This window comes from Apteryx mantelli, chromosome 12 (genome assembly GCF_036417845.1).
Source record: "Apteryx mantelli isolate bAptMan1 chromosome 12, bAptMan1.hap1, whole genome shotgun sequence".
In the NCBI taxonomy this organism is placed as follows: Eukaryota; Metazoa; Chordata; class Aves; order Apterygiformes; family Apterygidae; genus Apteryx; species Apteryx mantelli.
The window spans coordinates 15,224,679-15,244,905 of NC_089989.1; the positions used below are offsets into that span (position 1 = coordinate 15,224,679).

The 20,227-nt window shown below is 44.1% G+C and overlaps 1 protein-coding gene across 4 annotated transcripts in view; it reads left to right on the forward strand.

Annotated features, from left to right (window-relative positions):
- CHCHD6 (coiled-coil-helix-coiled-coil-helix domain containing 6) overlaps nt 1-13,945 on the forward strand; it is a 117,242-nt gene extending 103,297 nt beyond the window's left edge. For all 4 annotated transcript variants that reach the window (XM_067303318.1, XM_067303320.1, XM_067303321.1 and 1 more), the window contains one exon: nt 13,035-13,945. In XM_067303318.1, the coding sequence (XP_067159419.1) occupies nt 13,035-13,058 (24 nt within the window). In that variant the 3' untranslated portion in view covers nt 13,059-13,945. The remainder of the gene's footprint in view (nt 1-13,034) is intronic.
- The last annotated feature ends 6,282 nt before the right edge of the window (nt 13,946-20,227 follow it).

The following is a 20,227-nucleotide window of genomic DNA, read 5'->3' on the forward strand; positions in this document are numbered from 1 at the left end:
TGAGTAGATCCACTAAAGGCTGTTCATGCATGAGGCTGTAGCTGTTGACAGGTTGTGAATAAGAGACAGTAGGATCACCTGCTGCCTGAGAAATGCCGGTTTTTCTGTGAACTTAAATTTTGTGATGTAATTATGGAGCTTTCTGAATATAAGTCTTGGTCTTAAGTCATACAGTGCTGATGGTTACCTTACACAGTTGAAGCTCAATGGACTTGATACCCTGTCTTACACTTGGAATTTCACTATTTTCAAAAAACCCTACAGTGGGGAAAAAATGCATGTTTTTTTAAGGGACAGTTCCTAATCTTAATAGTCACGTCACTAATTTAGTTTTGGTTTTAACAATCCTTTAATGTGAAAAGTGACTTTTAAAACTCTTCACGTGCATGTAACTTATCTAAACAACTTTAAAAGTTCTAGCTTCCCTGTGTGCACACGTGGAAGTTGTATTCCCTAAGCCAGAGGCAGAGTATTAGTCTGTAGCAGCATCCTCCCAGGACATGCCTATGCTGCAGAATAATGATGGCATATCAAAGCCAGCTTTCACCTTGCTAGCTGGGGTATTACTAACAGTCTAGCTGTGGTGGTGCTGAGCCCCTGGAATATGTACCTTCCTGGGCTCTCTGCTGCTCAGTGGGTTTCTGAGGCAGTGGTCTTTATTGTTGATGATGGAATGAGTTAAATGATAGTAAGTGTTTTAAAGTTTCTATTGAAGTAATAAAATAAGTTGTAAAAAGAATGCATGCTTATCCAGTTACGGTAGGCATGGTTAATGATTGCCTTTTTCCTTTCTAAAAGCATTGTCATCTGTTCAATTTTCTTGCTTTGCATATGCCACACAGTGTGACATGGAACTTGCTGGGACCCAGGATTATAGGGTGCTGTTCCTCTGTGTGGGATATTGTGGGGAATCGGAAATCTGGGCTGCTTCACAGGTTTGTTTACTTGGATTAATCAATCTGCCCCTGCCTCTGTTTCCCCAAGAGTAATGTGAAGTTACTTACGTCACAGGGATATATGAGCTTTCTGTATTGTCCATTTTGCAGGGAGTGAAATTCTGCTTGGAAGGGCTCTACAGAAGGGTGAAGTGTTTGAGCTGGTTCTGTTCTAATCCTGGTTAAGCAGGAATTTGCCAATTTTCTGTGAAGTCTCTGTAAACACAAAATATAAATATCCTTTGATTGCACTTTTCTTTTTTCCTTTGTCCTACTCTTTCTCTCTCCCCTTCTTTCTCTCTTGCACTCTCTCTGTCTTTTCTATGTTATCTGTCTGGAAGTATAAGGTGCCCAGATTGGGAGCTGGGAGCTCCTTTGCTCCAGCGCAGACCGTGAGCGTCAGCCTTGGCTGTGGGCTTTCTTTGTTTGTCCAGGTTGCAAGTAAGAAGTAGAATTTATGTTAACGGTGAGGCCTTCGTGGAAAGGAGTACAGCGAGGTGTTGAGTGACACTAGAAATGAATGGTCTAGGATGGGGGAAGAGAGGCTGTAGCTAAAACTAAATACGATGTTTGCTTTTTGCCAGAACCTGTGCAGCAGAAGCATGGCTGTATTCCCAGCTGACAGCTCCTTCGTCTCTCTTGCCGCCTCCCTTTTCTCTCTCTCCCCCTCTGGGGTTACTGTTTTAGGATGAGTTGGTTCCAAATCAACAATACTTTTCTAGCAGATAAATGGACACCTAAGCAGCTGTGCTGGTATCTGTTGTGAACAGACATACTCCACAGTGAGGGAAACTACAAGCTGGGACCAGCATCATTTGTCACATCCAAAACAAAACCAAAAAAAACCCAAAACACCCTCCATTTGAGTGGTGTCAACAAGACAAACAAACAGCACATTTATAAAATGTTGCTTTCTTTTCCACTCTCTTATATGTTCTTAAATGCTCCAGGTAAACATTCTTCTGTGGGTCCTGTTTGTAAAAGTTGCGTTTAGACGGATAGAAGCAGGTCTCTGTCCTGACACGGAGGCAGGACTGTACATTTGCAGTAGAGGAGATAAGAGATAATTATTTAGGAGACTTTTGTGGCTTATTCCAGAATCTGATTTTTCACTGGGATGTCTTCCAAAGAGGGGAGGAGACAGGAAGGAGCTAGAGAAATGGTGAGCTTGTTATTAATTTGGTAAAGGATTTTAATTTTGAAAGGAGGACTTGGAATTTAAGCAGGAGGAGCCATAAATTGGAAAATAAAGATGCATCTCCCAGTATTCACAACTTTCCCTCTATTTGATCATATCTATGTTTAAGGTTGTAGGGAGTCTTATCTGCTGGGTTTTTTTGATTGCATTGGTTATGGTGGACACCAGTGGGCAATTGCTCAGAACAAATCTGTCTTGCTGAAGTACTGACTCTGATGGCCTCTGTGTTCAGGGCTGAGCATGCAGCACCATGCAAGCCGCTGCCTGGGTGTGACTGTGGTTGGACATCCACATGTAATTGCATGACTGAATGTCTCCACAGCCTTTAAATCTGTCCCGACCTTATCCACTCAGGTTCGCATGTCATGCCCAGTGGGAAGACCCGATGTCTTCCTGCCTTGAGTACTGATTCTCAAGGCATCAAGCAGGGTCACCATGCTGCTTGGCTCCTTGGTCTTGTGCAAGGGGAGTTGTAGGGTGAAATGTTTAGTGTTTACTGAGTGGCTTCTAAAACCGCTAAGAGGTGTGGTGGAGTCATTTGGCTGTCTTAGCCTGGTTTGTTAACATCTCAAAATGCCTGTTATTTTCCTGTCTGGTTGCCTGAGCTTGGTGGAGGGTTGTCAAACTGGGATTTGGTGCAGGTCAAACAACCAAGCTTCGCTTCTCTTGTGATCTAGTCAGATCTTTCAGCTCCTGGAACCCAATCTTTCAAGATATTTAAAGACTGGCAAGAATTAGACATGTGATTAATATTAAAATCTGATAGTCAAATACTATAAAAGCCCAATCAGCTGTAAGCTTCCAATGCAGAAGGGTTGCAGTGCTGAGTCAAAGGGGCTGATTCTGCTCAAAGACATTTCAACTTCTGCTTTTGCACCTGGGCCATTGAGGTTGTCTCCCAATGAAAAATATTCTTAATTTACCTATAGGCTATTTACTGTGATCCCAAACAGTCTTTGGGAGATATTGTGCAAAAGCAGGTAGTGGTTGTATCCCACACATATCTGTAAATAGAGATGTGAATTTGCAGACCTGCTTCTGCTCCATCACTGCTGATTTTTGCCTCTTCTGCCAGAAGAAAAGGAGAGTGACATCCACACCTATGAGGGCGAGATGAATACGGCTATCACACAAATAAAATTACTGGCTGCCGAATAGCAGCAGCTTAATGAAAATGTGAACTGTTAAACAAATAAAGCCAGTCAAGCTCATAATGCTTCTGCGTGGAATTTCACTGTATCACTGAGCAGAAATAGAATTAGACATAGAAAAAGGATACCTCTAGAAGTTGTCTCTGTCTGCCTTTTTTTGTGCTTGGTGTGTGAAGCTGGACTAGGCAGGAGTGAGCCATACCCTAGATGTGGCCATGCTACCCCTGACCTTGGTGTCTTTCTTTATCCAGTGCAGGAGCCTTCTAAAGCAAGGCAGAAAGAGACAAGTTAATGCACTAGGTTTTCTCTGACACCTAAATGCAAATTGTACAGAGGAGGATGGATCCCTTGAGAACTCTGCTTTTTGCATTTCTTTAGCATCTTCTGCTGGTGAATAACTATTGCACTTCTGTGTGGTTGGCAAGTAGCATTATTCTTATGTACGGGAAGGGAAACCAAGACAAGGATTTATCTACAGCTGCTGGGTGAAGTCAGGAGAAATCTGACAGTAAAGTCTAGGACTCCTACTCATTCCCTCCAGACAGTGTTTAGCTCTCCGTACCTCGTAGAAAAACTTCATGGTTTAGTAACACTTGTGAGTGGCAAATGAAATCCCCAGGATGAGAATTTAACAACCAATATTAAGGCCCTATCCTGGAGGAGCGTTGCCGTAGCTGAAGGCTTATGAAGTGTTTTCAGCAGCTCTTTGCACTGTATCGGGGTGTAGGACTAGACATTTCTGTGCCTTTGTGTTCATGATAATTCCCAGAATTAAAGAAATGATTGCTAGAACTAGTGCAAGTTAATAATCTGTTCCAGGATGAGATTTGGAACTGTGAAAATCAGTACGTAAAGTTGGGATCAGCTTGTGGACAAGTCCTGGAATCAAGGGGCTCCTGGAGCTGCCTCCAAACACCATGATGTCCTCTCTTCCTTGCTTCTTCCATCAGTGGGTGTTTGGCTGTGAAAAGTCAGAGGCAATGGATGGGATGTGGTGATCCTTAAGAGTTCAGAGGACAACTGGGATTGCTTCCTCTGTCCTTTTGTTTTGTTTTGTTTTCTTTTTTATTTTTCTTCCCCACTTACTCTGATGGCACTGCTTCACAAGATATCATGCGTCAGCAAGGCTTGGTCTCAGACTTGTGTGGAGCCACCAGTATCGAAGGTGTACTGTGTCAAGGTCACACGAAGCTTTAATGTGCTGTGGAATTAGAAACGTTCTAGGAGTTGATATTCAAAACTACTTTATTTTTCTGGGTGACCTTGGGAGATTTTCTTGCACCAGATCTCTTAACTTGTTGTCCTGCTGCCTTCATCTAATTTGTTTTCTTGCGTATGTTAGTGACATCCAGTGAAGTGTAATTTGGTTGAGAAGTGACACTTATAACAAGGATCTTGCTAGTAATCCCTGCATTGAATCCCTATACACACAATGTTCCAGGAATAATTGAAGTCACAAACTTCAATCTGGAGGGATGCACAGGGGAAACCTATTCAGAAATGAGGCTCTGCATATCTGGCTTTTGTACTTCCACTGCTTTTTAACAGTAGGATTTGCTATTTTTGTTTCAGGACTGAAGTAGATTTAAGCAGAAGTCTGACATTCGGAATTTACTCACCCGAGCAACAGTGTTCATCAGTCAGTGTTACAGTATCCTTTCTCTACCCCTTCTCTGTATTAGTTTTCCTCAATAGTCTGAAGGGATCATTTGCCAGCTTGATTCAAATTCCTGCACTTTCCTGGCTTCTTGTTTTATAACATCTTGCATCACGTACTTTCCATTTCTGTAATCCATTTAATCCAAAATATTGGAATGGCTTTGCAGGTGTTTATTGCATCTCTTTCTTCCTTGTGATAGGAGATAACAGGTCATTTATACAGCTTAATCCAAAATCTTTTGCCTTCAGAGATTTCCCCCCCCCCCTTTTTATTTTCCTCCTGGTTATCCTCAGGGGCTGGTAGCAAAAGCAGGCATGAGAGTGTGGAGAAGTCTTTCATTTGTATACACTGCTCCAGTTAGTTTTGCTCTGTGCAAGGCCTGGCAATTTAGCAGTTAAAAATCCCTGCAGCTGCAGAAGCTGATGTCCCCCAGCAGTGATGTTACTGTTGCCTGTCCGTCCTTTTTGAAGCGTTTGGTTTAGGGTTTGAAAGAATGAAATTCTGTTGCATCAGTCAGTGGTTTTCCATTCCTGTTGGCTCTGGAAACGGTAATTCACAGTTGGGTGAAGTTCATTTTAATCCTTATGAAGCCGGAGCTGAATTTGTACAAGTTGTCGTTGTTCTGCTTTCGAAACATCGTGCGCCTTCTGAATACCTTTATCCGTCCCGGGACCTAATGCACAAGCTTGCAAAACCCTAGGGGTGATTCCAGTTGCGGGATAGAGGAGCATCCGGTGTTATCTCCCTTTCCTTTTAAATTCCCTTCTCTTAGCTTGCTCTGGAAAGGTGCGGTATTGTTTGTAGTTTATGCTTTCTGATGCATAGAGATAGTGGGATGTAATTATCTTCCCCTGAGGTAAAATCATTATGTTGGCTGTAAAGAGAGGATCGCAGTCCTAATGGGAAATGATTTTAAAGCGATCTTGACCAAGTCTAGTGGAGCCATTTCAAACCACTTAAAACTCAGCCAGTCCTTCGCAGCACTTGTGATATGTCCTCTTTATGCGGTGAGAGGCAATGGGACTAACACTTGTCGAGGGATAAAGAAAATCTGTGATAAACTGCAGCACCAGCTTTAGGCAAGTGTTGTGTGCTGCCACAGGGGAAAGGCAGAGACGGTGCCCAGTCTTGATTATTATTGTTCTCGATCCTGATTTGGAAAATGCACTTTACAGAAGCAATAAGACAGTGGTCATGAAATCTGCCACCTTGGGCTTCATGGGCTGCAAAAGCTGCCCCTGTGCCCCAAGGTTCGATTCCTGCCGACACGAAAGGAAGGCTTCGGTTTTCCAAACGGGTGGCCGTGCAGATAGAGGCGCAGTCCTGCAATCAAAGCCAAATAGCTGGTGAATGCACCAGTGTTTACCTTGGAAATTCGGGTTTCAAGCGTGCACTGAGTTACAAGGCAAGCTCGGTCAGAGATTGTTTAATAGCAACTACTACTTCATGTTGTAAGAAGTCAGTGGCAGTCAGACTTTAGCATAATTTGGCACTTTTTGGTGGAGTTGTGGTCAGTAGCAAGTGGGAGAGAAACACTTTGGCAGAACTGATGGAAGGTGGCAGTCAGCAGTAGCAGGCCATGCTGAGGGGCATTGGCAGATCTGTTGGGAACAGCCTGGGACTGAAAAGCAGAGACCGCTTCACATAAGCACCTTTCTGTATTTCGGCACTTTACAGAAACAGAATAGTCAGGGCTCTGCAGGTTAGCAAAGCTCTGAGCCAGTACCCAGGAGAGCAAGAATAACTAGTAGTGAAATGCTCCATGTCTGATTTCCATCCTTTGAGCTCCTCTGTAATTTTATTGGAAAAAAAAAATTGTTTAAATAATGAAACAGACCCAATGAAATTGTGCAGTGATGCAGAAGGGGTGAGGAAGGGTTATTTTCTTTCCTTCCATTACTTTTCCCCTCTTGCCTTGCCTCCGAAATGTGGGTGGAATCTGTGTCAGGAGCCAGCAGCATCAACCTGGCCTGGTGGCTTTTCTTAATGGTGAGAACGAGATTAAATGCAATTAGCATTGATTGAACAAAAAACATCCTCAGTATGAATGCTGATTAATTAACAGGCATCCTTTCAGTAGTGACCCTTGGTAGAACGGTGTTTGTTCCTCCTGGCCCTGGTGTTTTCTAGGACATGTCCAAAATAAAAACAACCAGACGTTGCCTTCCCCACTCCCTACTGTGATGTCTGGGGCTACCAGCCCAGCGGGGAGACAGATCCCCCCAAGTGGGATGATTTTTAATGCACTCTAGTAACTGCAGAGCTGCTCTGCCAGTGGCAAAACATTTCCTGTAAAGCAAGGCTAATGACGGGGACTCTGTCTAAGCTAGAACAACGATCAGAACAATTGGCTGGAGGAAATCAATGTTATAATGCATGAACAAACAGGTGAGGCTCAGAGCAGCTAGAAATTAGTTGTGCTAGTAAATTACTTCATATTCTGGTAATGCAGAGCAATGGGAGGTATCAAGGCAGAGTAAAGCAAACGGTGTCGGCTCATATGAGTCAAAAGAGAATGTGGAGGCGGGGGGGAAAGGAAGGTCCAAAACTTCTCTTTTTTTCCACTTTGCTTGTGGGGTGTGCAGAGCTGGGGGACTTCCACGTGACAGTGCTTTCTGGGGTGTTCTGACAATGCATCTTGCAAGTTTTTTGAAAGGCATCTTTTCTGCTGTCATGCCAGCTTTGAAGACACCATCTGGGGAAGTAGCCAAGAAGTCACTGGGTGAACTTCTCTGCTTTGCAAAGCTATTAACACCAGTACAGAGAAGAGGGAAGACAAAACTCTCTTCATAGCTTTTTGAATTAATATTTTTTGCTGCTGCCAGGCATACTTCTGCCCCTTCTTATTCCAAATCCAAGGACAGCAACTCTTGGACTCCTGAAGGATGAGAGAAACAGAGAGGCTTTTCAGTGCAATAACTATATGGCACAGAAGTGCTGTGATCCATTAGTCAGCCCAGCTGCTCCACAAAATAGCCAATACTCTGAATGTAACAGAACAAATTGCACATAACCAAAAAATACCTACAGCATACATCAAACCAAAGTGACTTAAATGTCCCTTACAATGGTCTGGGGTGCTAATAAGCCCACAATAAATACCTTATGCAGTAGAAGGGCCTTGAACACCCATCTTGGGACTGGTCAAGATTTTTTGTTTTGTTGGTGCCTCTTTTCAGACTAACAGAGGTGAAAAAGTTGTGCAGTCACGTTACTGAAGTCTGCTGTGTGCAAAGAGGTATTCTGTTTTGTGGGGAAAAATGGTTCTCTGCACAAGGCAGAGAGATAGGAATTATGGAGATTAATTTCTACTTTGTCACTGATGCTCTGAATCCAGCAAGTCATTTATCATGGGGATCTGCTTTCTGACCTCTTCATAGCTACACCTGTACGTATGAGTGCCAAGGCGTAACTGCTGAAGGGACTATTAGAACAAAGGTGAGGTACTAGCCGCTGGAAGAAACTTGTAGGATTTACGTCTGGGACGCTAAAAGCTGTTTAAACAAACATGTCTTGCTTGGCAAACAGCATCTGTGGCAAACAGCAGGAATAAAGTTCTTCAAGGTCTCAGTTTTCAAGGAGGAAGATGCCTCCACGAGCTGCGAGCCTTTAGGTGAGGCGCAGAGCTCTCCAGCCTTCATGGAAGGAGGAGAGGAGGCCATGGACTTGCCAGGCTGGCCCATGAGCTCTTACGGGCAGATGCAAACCGACAAAGGATGAATGGGACAGAGAAGAGCAGTGCATTAGAAAACCTTGTTGCTGAGACGTGGTGCCCTGGGGCTGATACCAAAGCCTTGGTCCTCCATTATGGGAGAAGGACTGTTTTGGGCTTTGGCTAGACTCTGTTCTCAGTGGGAGTGAAATGCGTGGAGCAGATCTGCTTGCAGAGCTTGGCCCTTTCTTCTCACCCGACTGGAACCAGAACTGGAAAGCTGCCGGCTCCCTTGCAGCTGCTGCGAAGTGGCAGGCTGTGTCAGCAAGCAGCCGGCCAGCTTTAGCTGCTGTTAGCTCACAAGCAGGGTCTCACACTGGTGGAAGATCGTGGGTTAGTGGCTCAGGTTCCTGCTTGCCAGGAGAGGCGTGCAGGAGATAACTGAGTGTCCTCCAGTTGGATTTACTGTTGAGACTGCACAGATTAACATTCCTGTTTTTACTGGAACTGCAGCTGTGAGGAATTATCTTGAACCCCTTCGTATGGACACAATTTTTGTATGTAGAAGAGCTAGATTGGAGCTCCTGAAGACTTGGAACCTGGTGTCTACCTGTCATTATATTGGCAGTGGCATTAAAGTCATCAGCCTCCCTGTGTGAGGAGAAGGACACTGTCCCCTCACATTAGTGTGTGTGGTGCACTCTCCAAGGCTTCCCTGAGTTCTTCTGCTGAGATGGCAGCAAGGACACCAGCTAATGCCAACTGTGGGTCAGGTATTTTGTGATGGGTCACTGAACTTTAGGTTGAACTTCAGCTCAATTAATTGGGAGTATCCTATCATATGGGAAGAGCTTGTTGTTGCAAGCTGCCTGGACTTGTTGCACATGCATTTTGTCAGGTGCATACACAATGATAAGGGCATGTTGTAGAGTTAAGGCTTCTTTTATTTCCTCGCTGTTTCTGCTCAAAGTAAGTATCATAGCAGCCTGATAGAACCTTGCAGGGAGGACTCCAGATTGGAAGAGAACCAACAGGTAACTAATCTGTATCTGCATGGTTGCGATGTAAGCTGAAACACTTGTGTAAATAGCTGGCTTAACAAAGAGTGGTTTTAGTCTTGGAGATGTGGGGTCCTTGCACGCTATTACACAGCAAGTGAGGCTTGAAATAGATGCAACTGTGCTTTTAAGTAGATAGCCGCAGGTTTATAAACTGGTGGCCTAGAAACCGAAAACAATTCTATGAGTACTGTAATAAGCATATACATACACAATGTCACAACAGACCATGAGGCCTGCAGAGCTTCCACTGTGCAGCGTGCTGTGGCTGTGTGAAGTTCTGCAGTAGCTGTGAGAGTAGACCTGTGGCTCTGGCCTCCAGTGTTGTTAGCTGTTAACAACTGTGCCCGCACTGCACGGTGTGTTCTGCGGAAGATCCATGGGAGCACAGGATCTTAGCCAGCTAGAGACTGCGTGTGGTTTTCACTTTCTTTGTAAACTGAACCTTAGCAACGTTAGAGGGTTTCAGTTTTCAAGAATGGGCTTTACCAGGCAGGATGGTTAATGGTTTACACTGGTTTGGCAAATGTTGTGAATCTGGATTGGCATCTGAGCAGAAACATCTGAAACAGCTGGGAAAGGCATCCCTCTGTGCAGTCAGTTGTGCACGGAGAGTGCTTCAAGACCCAAGAAATGCCAACCCTATAACCTTCATGAGCACCACGTGTCCTTTATGAAGCAGGGGGAAAATGAATTAGTCACTCTGGTCAGCACAGGTTGGTCTTCGATGCGACTGTGTACAAATTGCGTTGTATCAGGCCATGACTGGGAGCAACCTGGGCTGACTGATGGTATCATTACTTGCATCCTTTGTTCATAAAACTTCCCTTGGTGTGAGCTGCGCAGCAGGAAATTGGTGTCTAGCCTGTCTGGCGGCCTGTCAGCTTTGGGTTCAGTGCTTACAGTGCAAGAGACTTTGACGAAGTTTAGTTGTCCAAAGTGAGATGGAACCCGATGTTTTTACGCAAGAAATGTTTGTGAGTCTCCAGTTTGATGTGTCCCTGGTGTGTAGAGAGGTTAGGCTGGAAAGAATTGATTGAAGTTAAGTGCTGACTATTTGTCTCTTCCCCTGAAAGAAGTTTTTAAAAAAAAAAAGTTAAGATTTTGAACATGAAATTGTGTAACTATAATTTTTAAATTATTATAAAAAAAGTTATAACCTCTTCCATCAGAGTTAATCACAGAGTGGTCACATCAGTGGCTTTGTCACAAAATGTAGCATTCCTTGACACTTAACTGAAGTGTTACAGTCTGAATGCAGCAAATGACTTTATTGCAAAATTGATTGCGAGTTGTTGCTGCTTCGCTCATTACGATTTGTGTGAGTGCTATTGGAGATTTTGAAATATATTGCTCAGTGCGAAACTTCTAAGCCACTAATGATGAGAAAAATTACCTCGGAAATTAGAGTCAGTCGAGTAATATTGATGGTTCATTTGTCAGATTTCTGGATAAGCTTTGTCTAAATAATCTGGCAAACAATTTTCTCTCTGTTCTCAAATCCTTTGAAGCTTTTCCAATCTGTTGTTAGAGATGGGGCTGTCTTTGGAGAGACATGATGAGTGTAGGCTTAACATGCTGACCTGGCAAGTGTTAGGTAGTGCATATACCCTGCTATGCAAAGGTAACCTAAATGACATCCCTCATTTTCTGATAGATATTGCCAAGTGTGGTAACATCATTGATTTGTGATGTCCCCCTTTCTGATTCGCTTACAAGGAGCAACAGCTTCTCTCCTATGAAAAAATTAGTGTACGAGGAGTAGGACTGAGCTCAAATCCAGCCCTAGTCGGTTGGGTGATGGGATCACATGCAGCTACAAATTATTTAGCTATCTTTCTGTAGCTGGCTTTAGCAAGGCCCTCTAAACATGGGTTCTCTGCAAAAGGAGGTGAACCTAGCCAGAGCAGGAGGAAAAAGCAGTGTCTTGACCAGATCACCCCATGCAATTCTGCTGTTAGTGTAGCTACACCAGCAGTTCCTTGATTATAATGGTGTCATTGCTGATGCATAAGAGCTGATTACCTAGTTTTTGAAGTAGGGTCCAACATCAATACCACAGATCCCCAGTTGGGAAGGGAGTTAGAGCTGGTGCCAGCTGTGTTCTCATCCATGGCTGATGGCATTGTTGGACTAATTTCTTTGAATTTATAAGAGTGAGAAGATAAAAATAGAAAGAGGCCATGGTAGACTCTGCAACTCCCATCCTAAAAATGTGTAAATCCTACTGTTTCTTCTCCCTCTTCTTTAGAAGTTCACAGCTCATAAGTGGATGCCAGCAGGATCCGAGGATGTATCAGTTGCAAAACAGGAGGTTGTTTGTGGTGGGGGAGAGGGAAAACAAACTTGATTTTTCTTAGATTTTGAGGAATTTTGGAGTCTTACCTTAATATTAAAAGATAAAGGCTCTCAAATATGTCAGAGGCTAGGGTGATATGCGAGTCCCTTTATTTCTTCTTTTTCCCTCTCTGGTGTCCTTTTTTTTACATTGATCCTGTTCCAAGTGTTGGGATGAGTGAGTGGTGTGTGTGTATGTCTGAAGGCAGCTAATCCAAGTGTTCCCATGTGCTGCTGAGGCTGGGGTTTTAGCATGGAGCTATGCTTACTCCTCCCAGTTAACTGGTCTGGGGTTTAACTAAGACTAGAGGCTTTCTGCCCCTCTGTCACTCCTGCTGTAGACCATTGGAGGAGGCCATTCTCCAGCCTTTGTCAGGGCACTTGCAGTGGAAAGCTTTCAACTTGAAAGTTGTTCTGTGGTCCAGCATGGTGGACTGTAAAGCTCCCCTAGTTAATCAGGTCTGTGGGGGCTCAGGCTAATTGCAAGAGGGGGATATAGGTTTTACGAGGTCATCCTGAAGTACCTGCTTCAAGATGCTGTTGCTGTGTTGGACACTGTTAAATGTATAAGGACTAAGAAAAGGCCTTGCTCTTCAACCTGACCAAGAGTGAGCGTGCTTACTCTTGAATCACGGACTGGAGACCTGCTATTTCTTGTGGCAATTTGTAAATCCTAATCATTTAAAATGCTCGCTCGCTCACTCGCGCTCTCTCTCTCTCTCTTCCCCCCCCCCCCCCCCCCACCCCAGTCCCTCAGCAGAGCATGTGGGCAATGGTTGAGCTGGAGCTGACCACAGACTCTTACTTGTTCACAGAATCAGTCTTGCCTTTGATATCATGACCTGTTCTCTTCTACAGTCCTCTGTACTCTTGAGTATCTTGCTGTGTTTTGCAGCAGGCGATACCTGATGATTTTTCTGAGGGATGTCTTGTAATCTCTCAACCATGCCAATACTGATCCTTCACTTCTGAAAGAAGCAGTCCAAGGTCAGCAGCTGAATAACTAACTTGCTGTCTTTTGCTTTGTCTCCTTTTTCCTCCAGGAGCTGTTAGTTAATTCTGGATAAACATCAGCAGCCACCAAAGAGCAGAAGACAGGGACCACAGACGCCCTTGGAAGCCCCAGCATCCTTCTGGATAGACGCTGACCAAAACTGGTGCCTTCTGCCCATAGTGGTCCAAGACAACGACATGATTCCTCTTCTGATCGCCTGCATGTATCAGCCTTGATGGATGTTTCTGGAGTTGGGAGGAGGGTCCTGGGGGAGGGGGACACTATTGCTTCCTTTTTTTTTTTTTTTTTTTTTATTGTGTTACAATATAAAGAATTATTTTGACCACAATGCTCCTGGCACAGCCTGTAGTTTGGGGGCTCGCCTAACACAGGTCTGGTTCACCATGTACTAGCTTTGGTTTCACCCATCTCCATCTGAGTTTCGAGAGCTTTTGTCTTTGACCTTGTGCTTCAGAGACAGGAGTCTGAAGTACTGGGAAGTATCTCTGACTAGCTTGTTAGGATTAACTGTTCCTAGCATGCTCCTGTTGGTTACACCAGCAGGCGCGTTTCTTCCCTTCTAAGGTTCCCTCCTAACCAATAAAGTGTTTAATGGTCACTGTGTGCTGTGAGATGCCTTCAGTCCCACGAGTTTGTAAATGGCTGTTTTCTGCCTCCTACCTTTGCCAACAAAAACTTCCAGCAAGTGTGAGGAATAGAAATATTTCCAGTCACAGTTTATAAATCACAGAACTCGTTCATTATGGTCCCGGGCTGAATGAATTTGGCTTATTTAAAGTACTTGGAAGAGTGCAAAGTCCTGGCTGAAGGGAACCGGTCTTGGTGAATCATACCGAAAAATCCTTTTCCTGCTGAATGCAGAGCCCTAATTATCTTTCTTTGTACCAGCTCTTGTGTACGGTTCCTCCTTTATCTGCTATAAAGCACCATCCTTCCTCAGCCTCGTACTCTGTTTTGTGCCCTCTCTTTGTGGAGCCCAGGGGCAGTGGGAGTTGTCCATGTCTGGCATTTCATCCTCTTATAAGAGGTAGGTGCAACAGGTTTGCAACAGATCTGTCAGCAACGCAGGTGAGCAGGTCTATTTTTGTAACTTAATTCCCTTTCTCTGGCCAAAGCCTCTCCTCCAGTTGGCAGTGTTTGCTCCTCGTGTCCTCTCCGACTGGCTGTCTGACAGGTTCTGAAGAATGTGAACATAGATTTTTTTTTTTTTTTTTTTTTTTTTTTTTTTTTGGAGGTCATGTCAGAGTTTTATGTAGTGTTTATGAAATTGGTTGAGGGGGGCTGAGAACTATGTTATGTTCTGCTTGGTCTCTTTCTTTTAGGCAGCCACTTCATGCTTTAGATCTTGGTTAAAGGGACAAAATCCCTTTCCTTCCTCCAGGGCACTGATACCACAACCTTCTTCCTCCTCACAAGCACAATGTTTGCTTATTCACAGCTCATCTTTGTTAGTCCCAGATCTTGCAAAACTTCTGTCTTTTTATCACCGTGCAGGTCAAACGTGCAGTCCCCAAAGGAGGAAGGGTAAGTTTTTCTAAGCCCAGGTAGGACACTTAGTGGCCTTTGGTCTGTCTGTAGCAGCACTGGGCAGGCTTTTTCTGCTGCTGCTGCCATACCGGCTTTGGGATCTGCTTAGAATAGCCAGGTGCCACAGAGCCACTGAACTTCTGACACTGCATGCAGAAATTTAGAGCAGCAAGGTTTATCCCTGACTAGATTTTAAATTATTTTGGTCTGAAGAGAAAAATATCTATTTTGTCTCTTTTTCGTTTTCCTCTTGCCCCCATCCAGTGTTGCCTTGGCACAAGTAATTTACATGTCGTTATTTCAGCTGCCCTAAATTGGGGGGGGGGAGGACTATGATGCCAGGGCTGATTATCTGGCGGCACTGGACAATTTTCTCTGTTAGGCAACTGTAATATATTTCCATGTTCTTTTATAATGAGCTTTATTTACCAAATTGGCAATTCCTCTGTTGAGAAATAACTGATTACAGCATTCAGGGAGTTGCTGTCATCTCAAGATATGCAGGTGTCTGTGGAACATAAACAGATGTGATCGTTCAGACGGTGAACTCAATTGATAGAGGGTAGGGGGAAAAAATCAGCCATAAAATCGTAAATGTAACATCTCCAGCTAATGCTGGCCAGGTGCACTGCGGCTGTTTTGCAGCCCAGCAAGGACAAAGTGGCACTCTAAGGCCATTCAGTATCTCCAGATGAGCCACTGCTTGATTATTAGCTGAAAATGTACCTCTTCCACCTCATCCCCCTTCAGTACTGACTCACATAACCCTCAGTCTCTGGTAGTTTCTGAGGACAGAAATTCATTCATTGTATAGCCTTGAAGTTGAAAAGTCTTCAGTCCTGCCATGCTGGGTAGGATTTTAGCTCACTCTGTGATGAGTATCTACAAATCTCATGGTGATTCTCTGGGTCCTGGAACTGTGGTCCCATCTGCCTTTCAAAGAGTCCCTTTCTCTTGGTGTTGGATACTGCCCAGGAACAGGGCAGTTGCTACTGTTGCTCTAATCTTCGGCTCAGGTATCAGAGCTTGGGAAAAAATGATGAGCAGAGGTGTTGACAGGAGGTTGCCAAGGATGAAACTGAGTTTGCAGAGCCTCAGATGCCATATAAGTGTTTTAAAAAAAAAAAAAAAAAAAAAAAAGTACAGTTTGCACAGCTTCTCTTAACCGTTAACACAGGTTACACTGTTTTTCTTTCTCCTCTTCACTGATCCTATATAACTGAGGCCCTTGCAAAGAGGGAAGAAACCCTGCCTCTTCTCATAAGCTCCCTCTGCTTATGTTTCTCCATGACTGCTTGTTGGATATTCAGTGTGAATTTTTATTGTGCAAGATTGTGACAGCAGGTGTCAGTTACGATCCAAAGTGGCAAAGATCATTATTCCTGGAGCCTGGTGTCCAGTGGTGAATAGATGGCCTTCTCACACAACTACCGTCACAGCTGGCATTAATGGGCAACTTGGACAGCAGGATAAACAAGGTCTAAGTCTATTGTGGAGGCTGAATTTGAGGCAGTTTCCTCCAAGGCAAATTTGAGGTAGGGTAGGGGCAGCCAGAGTGCTGCTGTCTGTGCTGCATGTGCTGGATAAAAAGGAGCTATTTTGTATCCAGAAATATCGGTGACCTTTTTTACCTACTCAAACCAAAACTGCCCAATGCCAGATGCAGTTTATAGTCAGTGCTCCATTCAGCTGAACAGCAGCGTGTCTGTTTTGCCTGTCCAGTTACTGCAGTTCTGCGTGCAAATTGGGTAATTGTGTGTACAAATGCATCTGGTGATTTGCATCCAATGTGCACAACTGTGATAATTTAATGTGAAAACATAGGCTTGCAGAGTGCCCACTTTAGAAGTATGAACTCTTAAAACTGGCCAGAGAAGTGGAAGAAACAAACTTTTTATTTATGTGTAAGTTCTTAACATTCCAGGAAGGAAAAAGAACGAAACAACAAAGTTAGAGAAGATACACTCAGAAATTTTCAAGTAGGTTTCGATAGCTTTTTAAATGAAACATTCAACAAGCGCTTTGAGGTTCCAGTATGCAAGGGGCTCTCTCAGCACCAAATTTGTGATCTTGCATAAAAACACAACCCATTGCCTCCTGTTGTTAATATTTCACACTTGGCTTTGCAAGATGCTTTATCTAATATCCTCTCTGTATTCGGGCTTCTATCAATTCTGCCTTGTCCGCAACACAAGAGGCTGGAGGAGGAAGGCAATTGCCAAGCATGTCTGTAATCTTTGTAGGAGGGTTTTGTGCAGCTGTAGGGAGAGAAGAGTAAGTCTCATTTCCTATTTTATAGTCCGTTGAATCCTGTGATCTCATGCTATGTGCTGCTTTTCCAGGCAGAATTTTTCAATTTGTCTTTCAAGTTGTTGTTATATTTTATTTCCAAACTGGTTAAAAGTGTTTGTCTGTAGCTTGTTGCTAAACTGTTTGTGTCTGATTACCTAAAATGCTTCATTGCCAGTCTGCTGTGCATCTCAGAACCATGTTTTTCGGTTTGGTTGGTGACTTGGTCTTTTGGGACTAGAAGCAGTGTAGATGCAAGGACTCTCTGCTCATTCCCTGTCATTTCCCCTAACAGTTGCTGTAGTTAAAATGCACCTGGTTAAAACAAAACCTACAACTGCTACAGCCCTTTTTGTAACCCCAAGGAGCAGCTGCACTGTGCCCTGTAGAATTATCAGCCTCTCTTCTCTTTTCAGCTGGTGCAACAGCAAGGGAAATCCACAGGAGCCTGAAGGGCCATGCGGAGTCTGGGAAGTGTGTGGCCCAACACCCGCTCTCCTTCAGTGGAGTTCTCTCTCTTTTTGACCTTGGAGAAGATGGATGTGATATTCATGAAGTGACTCGCCTGACCTCTGTATCTGTCAGCCTTATCACTCTGCTTTTTGTGCGTGTCGTGGTTTCTCGTCACTTCCCCAGTTCTCTTAGGCTGTTAGTCTCTTAGTGTTGGGAGACTGAAGGGTGATGCAGACTGAAGTGATTGGCCCGGGCTGGTAGTTGTCCTCATGCTGTTCAGAGCAAGTAATGATGTCCCTCCATCTCCCACTCTGGTGTCTAATTGTGCTAGCGTAGTGGTAGTTGTGCAGCCTGGGGCAAAGCCAGAGGGAGCTAATGGAGCAGCTGCTGGTTTCAGGGCTTCATGTCAAAACTGTGTCTTGGATTTAATGACACACATGCTCTTTTCAGACTTTTTACAGAGGTCAGCATACGGCAAAGAACTTTCCTTTGTTGTCTTACCAGGGCAATCAGCAAGCCAACTTTTGTTTCCAAGTTGTAGATGAAATCAGCTGCTCCCTCTGAGGTATGAAAGAGACTGCACCTGAAGCTGGCTTTCCTTTGTGAATGGCCTAAATTAGAGGCTCTTCCTGCTTTCACTCAGTGGAATTGTCTGTGCTTGAACCAGCAATTCCTTCTGTGCAAATGGTGCTACGAGAAGTTGAATAGTACTTGTGTTTGCTTCCTGCTGCCCCGTATTGTTTTGTCTGGGGGCTATAGGGTGAAAGACCCAGGCAGTATAAGAGAAGGGGGGACTGGGGAGCTGGAGTTTGCTATTGATTCCTACCTTGCCCCGCCTTTGTTTCAGACATTTTGTTTAGAAACAAATATAATTTCTGATATCTTTGGGGCAGGTTTGCTAATTAGCATGAGCCCGAACAAAGCCCTTTGGCTCACATGGCTATCTTTGGAGGGCTACGATCTGCTCACCTTTTTATGCATCTTTTAAGATAAAGTTCTGATTTTAAAATCCTCCTTGGATACTAAGTTGATATTGGATTGATAGCTCTGGAGTAAGTTGTCTTCATCCTCCATCTCCTACTGCTAATGTTTATGGCAAACTGGTGCCCCCAGTTAGGTCCTGTACATTTTCTGTTTTCTTCTCTGTAGATTTTTTCTTAATTGTTTCTTGTTATCATCATTGTTTAAGACAAGGCAAGATTACCGTGTCACTTAGACTACAAAGCAGGAAATAATGCAGGGCTGGAGCAGCTGAAGGAAGGCTTATTTGGCCTTGGCTTGGTTAGTAGCTTTATAAACACCACATTGGAGACTCAGGATCCATCTGGGTTCTCTGCTGTTGGTCCTTACCAAATGTTTTTGGAGTAATAAGGGCTTGTTTTACTTGGATTGTTACCTTCTCTGAGGCAGCTGCCCTCTTCTGAGAGCTCTGTGCTAGGAGTTTCCCAGTCCACCACCCATGAGGGGGTGTACATGACTGGCTGTTGGATGGTTGTGAGAAGCTGACCTGGTGAGTAGCACTTGAACGGCTTGTCCCTGATCCAGTGGGATACTTTAGCACAAACAAGTCTCCTGTGATTATCAGGAACTGTTTGTACTTGTCTTTGGTCAGTAGTGACCTGCGTTGGTTTTGACCTGCTGGGTGACAGAAGCTGGAAGCTCTCTGTGTCCATGTGTGTGTGCTTAGACTGTGCCCTCTGTGTGTGCGTGTCTACTGAAACGGCTGCTCTTGTGTCTCTGGGTGGGCAACTCCTTTGCGAATATTGGGCAGTGCTACTGGAGCCCTCCAGAGCGAGGATGGCCCTCAATTCACCGGACACTGAATTGGCAAACTGAAAGGCTGCTGCTAGTTTTCTTAGGTCTGAGATTGATCTTTAATCTTAGATCGATGCATTTTGAGCCAGTTGCATCATTAACCTGGGTACATACTGCAGGGTGTGTGAATGGGTGGTTTAAACATTATGGGTTTGCAGGTAATGAGAATAGCCACTGCTGAAGTTAGGAAGTGACAGTCCAAGGGGATGTTTGCTCCCAAGTGTGGGACGGGAGGGTCTCTCTGTGTTTTGGTATGTGGTGCTGGGCACTCAGAGGGGCTGCTGGAGTTGGAATGGCTCTGGTGTGGCAGTGTGTGCTTTTTTTTTCTTCTTCTTCTTCTTTCTTACAGGTTTGGATCAATTTTGTTTTATTTAGATCTTGGAACTACCTGAACTAGTTTCTGTAATGGGCACCAGCTGAGGGATGTGAGTGACGCTCCCTCAGAAAGCATCAAATGGGTGTTATTTTTTCCTTCCTACGACCTCTTGAGCATCCCTCCATATCTATTGTCTCGGTGATAGAATCCATCATCATGGAGAGTTTGATTTTTATTTTCTATGAATGGGGAGTGCCACTGTAAGTCAGGATTAGCTAAACATAACATTAAAAATAAAGCACAGCTATTAATTTAATGGGTTCCTCATTACAACCATCATAAAACAAGTAAACAGGAACTCTGCCAGTGCTGCCATGCGTTTCCCCTCTGAGCAGCTGAACCAAGGGAGAGATTTGAGTTTTTGCCATTTGATAAAGCAGTGTGTGAGTGCAGCTTTTTAAAAATTCGTTCTTTCCTTTTCCTTCAGTAGCCTTTTTAACTTCTGAGGAAGGCTAGCTGGTTACTGCAACCAAGTTTTACGGTTTTTAATGAGCTGGGGGGGAAATACCAGTTCAGGATTTAGTTTAAATCGTGTAAGCAGAAATGAAAGCTTACTAAAGGCAGAGAAATTGCTCTTTATGGGCTGCTTCAATGAAACAGCCTTCATAGCCCCTTTAATCCTTATTTACTTATTTTTCTTTTGCAAGCCTTCTTTGTGTTGAAGGTTTTTCACTGTACTCCTTAGCTTCCAGTTTGCTGTTGCCAACTAATGATAACTTCCTTGGATTGCAATTTATTGGATTGAATGGGTCGGTGCTGTG